The following is a 13,154-nucleotide window of genomic DNA, read 5'->3' on the forward strand; positions in this document are numbered from 1 at the left end:
GGGCCCTGTCCAACCTGGCCTTGAACACCTCCAAGGACGGGGCATCCACAACCACCCTGGGCAGCCTGTTCCAGGGCCTAACCACCGTCTTAGTAAAGAACTTCCCCCTAACATCCAACCAAAATCTTCCCTACTTCAACTTGGATCCATTTCCCCTAGTCCTGCTATTGTCAGCCCTTTCAAAGAGTTTACTCCCCTCCTAGGTGTATGTTCCCTTCAGGTATTGAAAGGCTGCAATGAGGTCACCCCTCAGCCTTCTCTTCTCCAGGCTGAACAAGCCCAACTCCCTCAGCCTGTCCTCATAGGGTAGGTGCTCCAGCCCTCTGATCGTCTTCGTGGCCCTCCTCTGGACCCTTACCAAAATCTCTATGTCTTTCTTGTACTGAGGGCTCCACACCTGGACACACTCACCTCAGCAGAGGTCAACCTGCACCCCAGCCTTCCACCTATCCACGTGCACACACACACACGTGCGCCACTCTGCCCATTTTGCACACCCATGTGCACGCGCCGCATCGTGTGTCCTCATTTGCATTCACAGATGTGTGCAAACCATTCCTGGGAACTTGTATGTGCCAACAACTACCAGAAAACATCCCTTTGTGTGCTCCTGTGAGCAACCCAACTCTTCAGCACACCCCTGTGCAAGCACACATTTTTGCCACCACATCCATGCGCTATCCATGTGCTCACACACACTCACGCGTCCACATCCCTCAGTGCAGCCCTGTGTTCACACACACAGACACATGTGTAACCCCTTCCTTTCACTCCCAAAGTACATGCACATACCGGTACCACAATGTCCTTGCTCAGCTCCAACACTCTGCACACCCCTGTGCACACACATATATGTGCATGCTCGTCCTTGCACACATACCCACTGACCTACACACACCTGAGCAACCCCACTGGTTTGGGCAAAGGACATCTGAAAATCAAGACAGTAGTTTCGGTCTCTGAGTTTACACTTACAGAAGTCTAATCTGGGACAACATCCTTCTGTACTTAATTTTCTTCATCATCATTGTGAAGGCGAATAAAACAGTAGCACGTTTTGTCATTGTTTTTAATGTTCTTTTAAATATACTGTACAATAAAATTTACATATAAATATATTCAATATAAATTTATTTTTCCCATGAAACATCTAGACATTTTATAGTTTGAATAAGAACTGTGTCTGCTTTGTGTTTCTTTCCCATTTACAAAACTCAGTGCTTTTTGGTTTATGCAAAATTGTTGAGGATGAGATCACATTTATCTGCTTGGTTCATGCAATCTAACTTGGATACATATGACCTAGGAACATGGTCATCCAAGAAATTCTCAGGAATCAATGGAAGTAAGATTTATGGTGATTGATTAAGTAGTCACAGCACTGAGCTTGCCAGATTTCAAGAAGTATTTTGGACAGTGCTCTCAGACATAGGGTCTGATTTTTGGGTAGTCCTGTGTGGATCCAGGAGTTGTACTTGATGATCTTTTTGGATTCCTTCCAAACTGGGATATTCTATGGTTCTATGATGCTAAAATATGTTTAGTCAACAGTGCAAACCATCTGCCATACTCTAATAACAGAGCAGAAGATGATTCTGTCTGTATTAGGTGGGATGAACTCAGGATATATTCTGAAGTAGGAGCAGTGTTTGGTCATATGTTATTTCACTTGGAAAATCTAGTAAGACCATACATGCCCTTCCAAAATGTGGGAACGCGTAGTGTTACTTTTGCCATGTTATTTGCACTGGAAAACAAATGGTGACACCCACATTCTGGACAGCGTGCTTACAAATACAAATAAGCGCAACATTTTTTCTTGAAAGAAACACTCTGCTCTTTCAACCTTCAAGCAGCAACACTGAAGACTGGCAGCAGGATGATGATAATTCTGCTGCTGTTCTTTGTAACTGAACACTGGAAATTTTTTCTTCTAAGCATTTCTTCTTCCAACACCCCATCCCATTGACTGAGCATGAGCGTACCTTTAGTCACTCAGAGAAAGGAGGATGTGAGAGGTCCATGGGAAAGATGGGAATCGTCCCCTGTTGTTGAGGAGACAGTGTCTCGGAGCTCGTGCTGCTGCCGGGAGCCTGGGACTGGAGGCCTGACTCCAAGTCCCCCTCCAAGAGGCTCGGCTTCTCCTCAGTGACAGTGACTTTGTCCTGATTGGAGGTGCTGCTGTCGGGGCACTCAGGTTGTGTTTGGGCTGGGCTACACTGCAAAGGCACCGGGCCACAGTCCAGGCTGGTGACTGCAGTTTCTGGCAGGCTCAGGTCAGCCCCTTCAGCAGAGCTGGGAGAAGTGTGTGCCTGAACAACGATGACCTCCTTCTCTCTATCGTTGCAGTCACACGGAAGGCTGACATTTGAATTGCTGTGACCTGTACTTCCCATGAGCTCTCCGTTGATGGAAGTGCTCTCTGAGCCATCAGCACTTGACCTGGGTTCACAAGGGCTCGATTCACCTAGGAAGGAATGGATACACAGGGGTTAGCGTCCAACTTTCTCTGCCCATGGAGGCAAAGGCTTGGTGCTGCCTGTCAAGTAGGCTTCAAACAGCTTGAGAGACTCCTTTGGGAAAACAGGAGTCACCTGAAGATGTCAGTCACGGGCCTGAATGCCAGAAGGAGTTACAAGCCCACTGAAAGCATGAATTCTACCTGTGTTGCTGACAAGCAGTGTTTTGAAAGCTGGATTTTGCACCCTTACCTGCCAGGACCATGAGTTCTGCTTCCGAGGGCTCCCTGGCACTGCACTGCAGTTGGCATTCCGCCACAGGGGATGGTCTGCGCAGGCAGAGGCAGGAACACCAACTGCCAGCTGGTGATTCCTTCCTCTTTCTGGGAGAACCTGGTCTGGAGAGAAAACAGAGCATGTTGTCAGTCGTGGTGCACAGTGAGGGAAGAGCTGCACCAAGCCCTTGCCAATAGTTGCCCGTTCCTGGCATTGCCTGGTTTCTGCTGAAACACAGCTTAGAAACACACTCTGTTTCAAATGGCAGAGGACTTTTCCATTCCTACAGCTCAGCTCTGAAGTCCTGCTGGCTACATTCCTCTCAACGATGTCAAACAAGATGCAGAGCATGTGAGCAAAGGCTCCACAGCCGGACAGGACAGGAGCTGGCAGGCATAATTGCTTTCTGAGGAACTGTGCGGCCATAAGGGAGGCTCGAAAGCATCTCTGACACGCTAACACCACCTCAGCCTCAGCTCACTGACATCTCTAATTTCTAGTGCCAGCAATTCTGACCACCAGCTCTGCTTAGAGAAGAACTGGAACTTGTTTCAGGCATGTGGCCCTGAAATCTGGAAAACCCCAACATTTCCAGGTACAGCCAGCACAGACCAGGATAGACGTCAGTGTGGCTCTCTGCATCTCGTGACTGCCTGCCCAGCCAGGAAGGAAAGACACCCTTGTGTGGCTTCACTGAGCCCATCGGGCAACTGTGTATTAGTTGAATCCTTGGAGATATAATGGACAAAAAGTAAACCAATAAAGCCCATCTGACCAGTTATGAAAGGGGCTGGAAAGGGAAGTCCTCTTTACCTTTCAGATGGAAAATCAATGATTGTGTGGAATCTCCCTGGTACAGCTGCAGGGCCTCCCTCCACTTCGATCTCACTGCTTCGTGTCACAGCAGGAGAGCTGCTCTGGCCTCTTTGCAGAGCCTGTGCCTCCTGCAAAGTGAGCAGCTTTCTGGCAGGAGGAGACTCCCACACCGACTTGGGCCCAGGGAGAGAACTGTGCCCTGCAAGGGAAAACCACAGGTAAGTGGGAGGATCAGAAAGCAGCAGCATAGCCATCCCAGTTCTGTATTTTTCTCAGACTTGCTTATCCGAGCCACTGGAAGAAGAGGAGCTCAAAGTAACTGGGTGCTCAGAGTTATGCTTGTGGCAAAGGACACAGCCATAATTAAGGGCTGCTCGCTGTATCGAAACTGGCATAAAAAAAAACACCCTAGAAAATGGGTCTGGGAACTCAGAAAGCTTTGCTGCCACACTTCAATCATGCTTCACCCCCATTCAAAACATCATAAAGGCAGGGATGGTTTTCTCCATGTAAAGTCTGGCCTCAGACCTTCTCAGGATCCAGCAACAGGGTGCCATACTCTCATCTAAGCCCAGAAGCCTTCTGTCCCATTGAGAGTCAAAGCGTATTTGAAAGATCTTGGAGAAGGCCTGGATTGGATCAAGATCAAGCTAATGGAGGAAGATGCTCACCTGATTCCTCTCCCATGGCTGATGTGGACTGGGAGCCGAAGAGGCCATCTGTGTGGCTAATGAGGAATTCCACCACAGCTGTCTGCATCTGCACTTCCAAGCAGGCAGCTCCTCCACTGGTGCAGGCAGACTGGCTCTGCTGGGATCTGAAGAAAAGGCAGATTTTACAAGTCATTCCTCCAAGACTGTTTCCTCAGGTCTAAATTTTTGCAGCCCAAAGCAGTCAAACTGGGCTCTGGAGACTTCCGCAGTGGGCAATCAGCAATGCCACTGACGAAATTCTCCTGAATGATCAAGGACACAGCAGTCCCAGCTAAACAAGAGAGCAGAAACTGTCATCTACAAATTGTGCCCCTGGGGTTGGGGTAGAGCAGTGCAGGCTCCTTCTCTGCTGCCAGCCACTTCTGACAGCTTTTAAAGGAGAAGAGCACATCAGATGAAGAAGAAGGGAGGATTGCTTTCTTTCTGGAGAGCAGAACTAAGTGTTGTGCTTAAACAGAAAAAGAAGTTTACCTTAAGAGGTTTGGAGCCCACACTATTGCTAAATTCTGAGCGTCCATGTTGGTGACCGAGCAGTTCCCAGCAAGAGACGCCAAATGACGCATCAGGTACTCCAGCGTCCTGGAAGACACGAGGGGCAGATGTTCAGCACAAAAAGCAAGCCGTGCTGCAGTGCACAAAACAAACCTCACTTCATGCTAGATGATGTCATTGCTACCGTCCCTGAATAGGAAGTAGATAAAACGTTCCCAGTGCCACCACGCTGCAGCACCAAGCCCTGCAAAGCACAGCCGCAGCCATTGGCTGCACCAACCGTGCCCCCATGCCAAGGAACTGACCCAATCAATTGACTTGATGCAGCCTTCAGCCGCTTCAGCGTGCAGACGCATGATGTTGCCAGTGTGAGGCAACACCTGGAATCGCATCATCGCCCTCTGAAAGGCCGCAGGGCTGAGCTCCGCAAACCAAGTGCAGCACTGACCTGTAGTGAGGAGCGGGCAGCTGCTGGATGGCGTCCTTCATTCTCAGCAATCGCTCCTCCTCTGTGGCAGCACCGGCAGCATCCTAGAAAAAGGCAGGAAGGGAGTCAGACACCAGTCAGCCTAGATGGCTGCCACAGGTTTGGGAACCGTGGGGACAGCGTGCTGGTGGTCAGCACCAAGACAGACTTGATGCCTTGCAAGAGGCATCAGGGGAACACCTCAGCACGCAGCCTGTGTCATCAAGGCCAAGCAGTGCAAGCTCTGGGGGGCTTTACTGCCTGATTGCGCAGTGCAGCTCCTCGCAGCAGGCATTTGTCTCCAAGTCCACTTTGCTATTAACCCCATTCTACCAATAGCTGAGGAACAGCAAAGGAAAGGGAATTCTCGCAAGCATGGTGAATAACTTAAATAAGCTCCTCCTAGCACCACCAAAAGCGGCATCAGTGAGAGGTAGGATGTGGCAAAGACATGCCTCATGGGGCTAACAGAAATAAGACCTCAGAGCTGGGGCACTGCTGCAACCTTCAGCCAGGACGCCCAGGGAAGAGGTACATATCTTTTCCAAGACATTGCCCTGTGCTTACCGAGAACTTGGCATACAGCTGGTCAGTCAGGAGAGGGTTTGGGAGCTCCCTGAAGTACATCTTACATAGGGAGCTCACACTGTGAATGTCACAGACGCTAAGCTCAGGAAGCTGCTCTGAATCAAATTCATGGCTGCAGAGAATGACACAGAATTGGGCAGAGGGCTTTGAGAAAGACGAAAACAAGTCCAAAGCCACACAAAATACAGTCATGAAAAGGAAGGGGTTCCTCTGAACACCCGCAGCATGGCATGTGCCCCTACTGACAGCTGTGTCAGTCGCAGCACTCTTACCGCAGTCGTTGGATCTTGGATGCGACGCCGGACAAGCGGTATATCCCCCGCACCACACCATGCTGTTCGATGAATTCAGAGCAGCTCTGGAGGACCTGGGGGACTACAGAAGAAGAGCCGGCGGTTAGCTGAGCTTCTTACTCAAGTCCTGGTTCAGGCCGTGCTCTTCTCACATCCCATCCACTAAGCCCAACCGGGCTACCGCTTGCTTCCTCCTTGGAGGAGAAAGCTGGCAGAGACAGCTGTGAGGAAACTGCACAGAGATGTGTTCTGGGCTTTCCAGAAATGCCATGACCTATGAACAGCCTGCAGAAAGTAATTCTGGCAAAGCCACAGACACTGCAAGTCCCATCACAGCTCTCTCGGGAATGGAGGAATCCAATCTCACAACCAGAAGAGCTAGGAAAAGGATGCAGGATGCCCTCTGTGGCCAGAAGGATTCCTACTTTTTCAGGCTGAAACAATTGCTGGATATGATCTCCCTTTCATCTTTAGATGCCCAAGGGAGGCAGATCTCAGGAATGGGCTGTTCCTTACCATCACGGCCAGAGCGGAGAAGGTGCTCCCCCAGGTCACACCCAAATACCCCTTCCTTCTCTGGCTCTGGCTGCTTCACTCTCTGGGGGCGGGCCTTCACCAAGGAGCGAAGGAAGGGGAGGAGCTTGCCCCGTTTCTTTGGCACTGCGCAACAAAACAAAGAAACCAGTTCGTTTCAGACTTGGATCGGTTGGATGAGGCCGAGCTTAATGCATTAGACAGAGCATGGAACAATGGGAAGAACATTCCCAACAAGGACAAGCAAGAACAGATTTTTCATCCCTGCAAGTGCCCAAGGCCAGGTTGGAAGGGGCCCTGGACAGCCTGCTCTCGTCTCCTACTAAATGCGCAGGATGGAGACCCAGACTGAGGCAAGGGCCTTGGAGCCTGAGGATCCTTTAGGCCCCTTCCAATCCCAAGCCATTCAAGGAGGATTCTGTGACTTCCCCAAACCCAATAATAAACAGATTGGGCCAGATCTCTGCGTGTTCCGATGGGGCTTGATGCAGTCCTCTTGCTAATCTTGCTCAACTCGGGCATTAACGAAACCCCTGAAAGCCACCCCATTTTACTAACCCACATTATCAAATGTAACATGTGTACCTGGCTTTCGCAATGAATTGACCAGGGACTCAGGAACTTTTCCACTAATGAGTTCCACGCACTCACTAGGGAAAGATCCAGTCTGTAACAAGAACAAAAAGACAGGTGGGCATTAGCCCGAGCCCAGAGCCAAAGGGAAGGTCCTCTGACACCGACACAGGGCAACTGTTTGTGTCCAGAAGCCCTCCTGCGCAGGCAGAGCAGCTCCAATCTGAGATTCCTGACTCTACTGAAGTTGCGCTCTCTAGTTGGAAGCATGTGCATACCTGAAAGCCACGCTTGCCTCTCCACCAGGGGCTCATCTCCTTTTGTGGCATATCAATAATGCACACCACGTCTCCCACCTGCAAGAGATTGAAACATCAACCCCAGCTTCAGCACAGCTGTGAGGAAAACACAGCTCAAATAACTGCCTTCTTTTGCGCTGCAGAATATCCTAAAGCTTGACAACAATTTGCAGCCCCCAAAGTATTTTCCCTTCTTAAACTGAACTTGGAGGTACAAGAGTTACACAACATACTGGGCAGGATCTGTTTGATCAGAAGTTTCACATGCCCAATCAAACCATAGTGAAGAGATGGCTGAACTCCTCCCAACCCAGCACAAGTCTAAGCTGGAACCAAACCCTCGAAGCTTCACCTCACGAGACATTCTGAAGGTGTCTGAGACTATTCCTGAGGCATTCACACCTTGTACTCTCCCATGCATGACAACAAGGAACACCTGTAACTGCTTACCTCCAGGGAGACTTCATCTGGCTCCTGGGCAACGTAGGTCTTAATAACATGGGCCGCCGCAATCGCTGGAACGTTGATAGATGACTCTGCACGCACCAGCTGTGGCTTCCACATGTTATCAGCCTGCAAAACAGAGCACAGGCCATGGTCAGGAGCTGAGGACAAACAAGGAGGATTTCAAGGTGAGGAGCACATCTGCAGAGAAAGCTGCAGGAAATGCGCTCCGTCCTTATCAGGAGCACTTCAGAAGGAGCTGCATGTCTCATGACAGTCGTTTCTCTTCCTGGTGTGCAGCGGGATCACCAGGCCATGCAAAGATGCGTCTCTGTTTACACAGACTAATCAACAATGGCACTGGCGCAGACAGGTGGCCTGGCCCCCTTTGGCCCACTCTTTCCTGCAGGAGAGTACATCTGTGGCTCCCACTGCTGCCCCAACACAGGGAACAAAGACAAGACAGAGCTTCATACTCTACCTCCGTCCCCACCACTTCAGGCCCATGGCTGATCTTGCTGCACGCGACGCCCATCACAGCAGGTGTGACCAGCTGGAACAGAGCAAAAACACAGTTCTTTTTTCTCTATTCACACAGCACAGTATGGAGAGACTTCTTCAAAACTACCCTTGCATACTCTGCGGCATAGGCAGGTGTTTGAGAAACTACCCCTTGCTTCAGTCTATTCCAACGTGACAGCCTATTAGGCAGCGTTGTACCAAGTTGCTATCCCTCTGCCAGCAGATGGGGACTCTGGCATAGAGCAGCAGATGCATTCACCCAGAGCGCTCTCCAGGGCAATAACAGGGCATTAGATGGTACCCTTCTGAGGTCTGAGCTGGAGGGCAGTGAAGAAACCCGCGGCATGCAAAACGATGTGGGGGGACAAAACATGGCACGTACCTGGCAACGAGATCACCTCAAGCTATCTGCAGCAGTTCCTTGTCACTTTGCTCAGATGTTCTGAGAGCAAAAGCTGCACCGAGGCAGTGGGTGGAGGGTGGGCAGAAGAGAGAGAAAGAGCAAGTCAGTGAGCAGGGCTAAGACAGCCATGGAATAACGCACACAGCACAACTGTCCCATCCACTTGCTGCAAGACATGCTGAGTCTCAGGCTACGTGATGCCTGCCTGCCCAGCAACTTTACGATGCTTCCACAGTTGAGCAAAGAAGACAACGGAAGAAACATGGGATGGGTGCCACCTTTACGGACACCCCCTTTGGAATGTGAGTACCAGGGGAAAGTTACATCTGGTGGTCAAGAGTAAGCAATACAGTGCTGTGAGCTCCAACAGCCAGCAGTTCTCAACACCTCACTGCCCACCTGTCCATCCCATGCTGGTTCAGCTTACCTACAAGCTGCTGCGCAAGATGGTGTCAAGAAAAAGGCACTAAACACACAAGAACAACAAGCCAACCAACCACTCCGAACTCCTGCTCACCCACAAAGGAACACAGAACACACTGCTCCTCCCCTCATTCCAGACGCTTATGACATCATGAAGGGCCACCAGCCTGGTCCACCAGGACCCCCCACAAGGGAGGAAGGCAAGACCACGTGTTCACATGTGATTCCAACACAGCACCACAACATTCCAGAACTCACTGTGGGCTTGGAATTCTATCCTGGTGTGGCAGCGCAATGGGAGGTGTTTGGGCACAGCTGAAGAGCTGACAGACACCGCAGGTTTCCAAAGGAGGGTGCTAGATTAACTCTCAGCATTCTTTTGCAGGGCTCTTTGGGATGCTTCAAACTGATTTCACTGCCTAGATCATTTCTAGAAAGTCCAGCTGACAAATGCTCACTTTGTCTGGGTAACGCCTCTATGCATCATGAATGAAAAATAAAATAAAATGGGCATGCGACCCTATTAAACTTACCTCTCTGCTCTTGTTGTCAGCCAGACACCTAAGATGAGCACTACATGTCCCTGCTCCTGACTGAAGATTCACCCAAGTCTGTGTTCTACTCTGCTCTACCTCAGGGTCTAAAAGAAACACAGACAGAGATGATAAGATCCTTTGCACACACGAAAGCGCAGGTTCATGTGTAAGCAAGAAATATTACTTGAGAATCCACAGATAGTTTTTTGAGAGGCAGTATGAAAGATGAACAGAAAGGAAATAGATTCATTAAAATTACCAAGTTAATCCTTTCCCCATCAAAAAGGAAGCCACATGGGCACCGTAAGCAGCAGTTCTGAGAACACTTTGCACCACAAATTGCAGTACATACATTTTTTCCCCACAGGCCCCTTGCTTCTGTCGTTAGTGTCAGATTCACTCACGTTAAAATATGTGGATCAGAACTGCCATTCAGTTCTGCTGAGGCAGGATCCCACCACCGGAACATCCCCCAGTCCCATTCCCTGCTTTTCCCAGCATGGGTGGGGAAGGGAACAGCAAGTGATATCACCTACCCAGACTTCTGCAGGGCCTTCCATTCCGTCTCCCATCACAGAGAGAAGCAGGAGAGCTCTCGTGGCACAAAGCTCGGGGCTGGAGAAATCAAGGCTGCCTCTAAGATGGTGCTTTCAAACAGCACAAGTAACTGGATGTAGGACTTGAAACACAAGGGTAACGTGAAAAAGCCACCAGTCCCCACGGATGTGGCTGTTTGCAGAGACAACAGCTGCGTGCTTTCCAGCAGTGTGATGCTCACCCAACAAAGCACTCAGCCAGCAAATGTGTCCAGCATCTGAGCACCCATTTCGAGATGGTTTTCTTAACATCCAAGATGAATCTCCCCTCATAAAACCTGAGGCCGTTCCCTCCAGTCCTTTCACTAGTTACATGGAAGAAGAGCAGGACAACCCCTACCCCCACATAACCTCTCTTCAGGTAATCGTAGAGAATGATAAGGTCTTCCCTGACCATCCTCTTATCCAATCTAAATAATCCCAGTTCCATAAGAAGCTCCCCATAAGACTTGTGCTCTAGACACCTCACAGCTTCAATGGTCTTCTCTGGACACATCTCAGGATTTCAGTGTCCTTCTTGCAGTGAGGGGCCCAGAACAGAACACTGAACTCAAAGTGAGGACTCATTAGTGCCAAGTACAGGGGGATGATTGATTCCCTGCTCCTCCTGGCTCCAGCCTTCTGCATTCCAATTCCAATCTAAACCATTCCTGCTGTGGTAGTACTTGAATCCTCATTTGGGGCTGAAGCTCAAGAGGTCAGCACATCAGAAATAACAAAACGTGCAACTGGAAGATGTGTCTCAAAGCCCAGAAAATCCAACTCTCTAACCTTGGCGCAACTCACCAATCAAGAGCCAGGCCTTGACAACTTGGCTGATCTGAGCACGCGGGTGGGGGTCAGACAGTGGACCACTAGTGTCCATTTCCACTGCAGGTCCATGTAGGGAACAGCACCAATCAGCAGGCTTGAATGAATTCATTCACAAGCTGCACAATGAGTCTGTTCTTTACATGAAGAAGGAAAAAAAAAAAAAAAGAAAAAGAAAACAACAACAACAACAAAAAAAAAACCACCCAAAAGAAAAAACAAAGAAAACAAAAACACGCATAGATTCCTGACCAAAAAAGGTGGGAGTTGATAATAACCAAAGAGGTTCCTGTTCCTAGGCCTAATCCTCTCGCCCCAACTCCTGGGTGATGCCCACAGGCTTCAAGTCAGGTCTCAAATCCATTGGACTCACGTCACAGAACTCTATCAGAAAGGATGTCACACATGCGACACTTGCATACATTTTGCACCAGAAACAGTGCTGCCAACAGGAGCGGTGAGGTGACTGTCCCCTGTACTCAGCACTGTTGAGGCAACAACTCGAGTTCTATTTCCAGTTTTGGACCCCTCACTGCAAGGAAGACATTGAGGTTTTGGAACATGTTCAAAGAAGGGCAACAAAGCTGGTGAGGGGTCTGGAGCACAATTGTGCAATACGAGGAAAGGCTGCAGGAGCTGGGAATGCTCAGCCTAGAGAAGAGCTGTCTCAGAGGAGACCTTGTTGCTCTCTATAATTTCCTGAAGGGAGGTTGTAGTGAGCTGGGAGTTGGTTTCTTCTCTCTTGTAATCAGTGATAGGACTAGAGAGAATGGTTTCAAGCTGCAGCAGGGGAGAATCAGACTGGACATTAGGAAATATTACTTCTCAGAAAGCGTGGTCAGGCACTGGAATGCACTTCCCAGGGAGGTGGTGGAGTCGCCAACCATGGGGGTGTTCAAGAAATGTTTGGATGTTGTGTTGAGGGATATGATTTAGATAGGAAGTATTGGTGATGGTTGGACTGGATGATCTTCTAGGTCTTTTCCAACCTTGATAATTCTGTGATTCTGTGAAACAGAAAGGTAAGAAATTTATGCTATTTTATTATTATTATTTTTACCTGAGTTTAATGATTATTCCAAGAACTTTTTCACTATTGTATTTTTTTAAAAATGCACTATGTTTTCTCATACTTATTAAAGACATTCAAGAACCATAAGACGAGAATTGGGGAATGAATAAATAAATAAATAAATACATAAATAAATAAATAAATAAAGCAATATTATAAAAATATAATGAAATCTATAGGTTGAAAATTAGGAATAGTACTGAGAAAACAAATAACAATGCAAGATATCTTTCATTATTTGACTTTGGTTCTGAATTACTCTTTTTTATTATAATAGTAATTCTTACCTACAGAGATAGTAAAGTTCTCTTTATGAAAGTATTTGTTGGGAAAAAAATCACATACAGATAGATTTAAGGTAAAATACATATTCCGATATCTCAAGTAGGAATTGAATCAACAGGAAGACATTCCCAAATTCTAGTAATATGCTCTTCCCTAAAATAAAATCTTTTCTTATTGGTTCAAGCAAAAAATGCAGTAATTTTTCTTGTCTCAGTTTCTGAATGTCTTTTACACAAAAAAAACCCACAACTGTGTACACTTCAGGTTTCAAGAGTGTATTCCAATTTAGAAGTGAACTGTTTCTGCTACAGCTATTGAACATTAAGAAGAATATCTTGTTTGATATAGTAATTAAATGTGGGAGGGGAATGAGATTGTAAGATCAAGATGGTCTTGGTAGACACCAGTCCCATTTATAGCACAGGTGATCTCTTGGTCAAATTCAGTTTTTATTTACCAGCATGGTTTATTTTAAATTGAACAAAAAATATGTTAAGAATATGTCCATGTGAATTTAAGTTGACCAAAAACCTTGTGACATGAAAGACAACTCA

The 13,154-nt window shown here is 48.1% G+C and overlaps 1 protein-coding gene across 1 annotated transcript; it reads right to left on the reverse strand.

Annotated features, from left to right (window-relative positions):
* Positions 1-1,088: 1,088 nt before the first annotated feature.
* Positions 1,089-3,805, reverse strand: LOC146762659 (rho GTPase-activating protein 32-like). Its single transcript, XM_085536545.1, has 3 exons — positions 3,549-3,805; positions 2,712-2,857; positions 1,089-2,467 (listed from the first exon to the last, which is right to left on the reverse strand). Exons 1-3 carry the CDS (start codon positions 3,803-3,805, stop codon positions 1,992-1,994), a joined length of 879 nt encoding a protein of 292 aa, XP_085392671.1. The 3' UTR covers positions 1,089-1,991.
* Positions 3,806-13,154: the final 9,349 nt, after the last annotated feature.

The sequence above is a fragment of the Coturnix japonica genome, chromosome 1 (genome assembly GCF_054131305.1).
Source record: "Coturnix japonica strain WE chromosome 1, WE-NBRP24, whole genome shotgun sequence".
In the NCBI taxonomy this organism is placed as follows: Eukaryota; Metazoa; Chordata; class Aves; order Galliformes; family Phasianidae; genus Coturnix; species Coturnix japonica.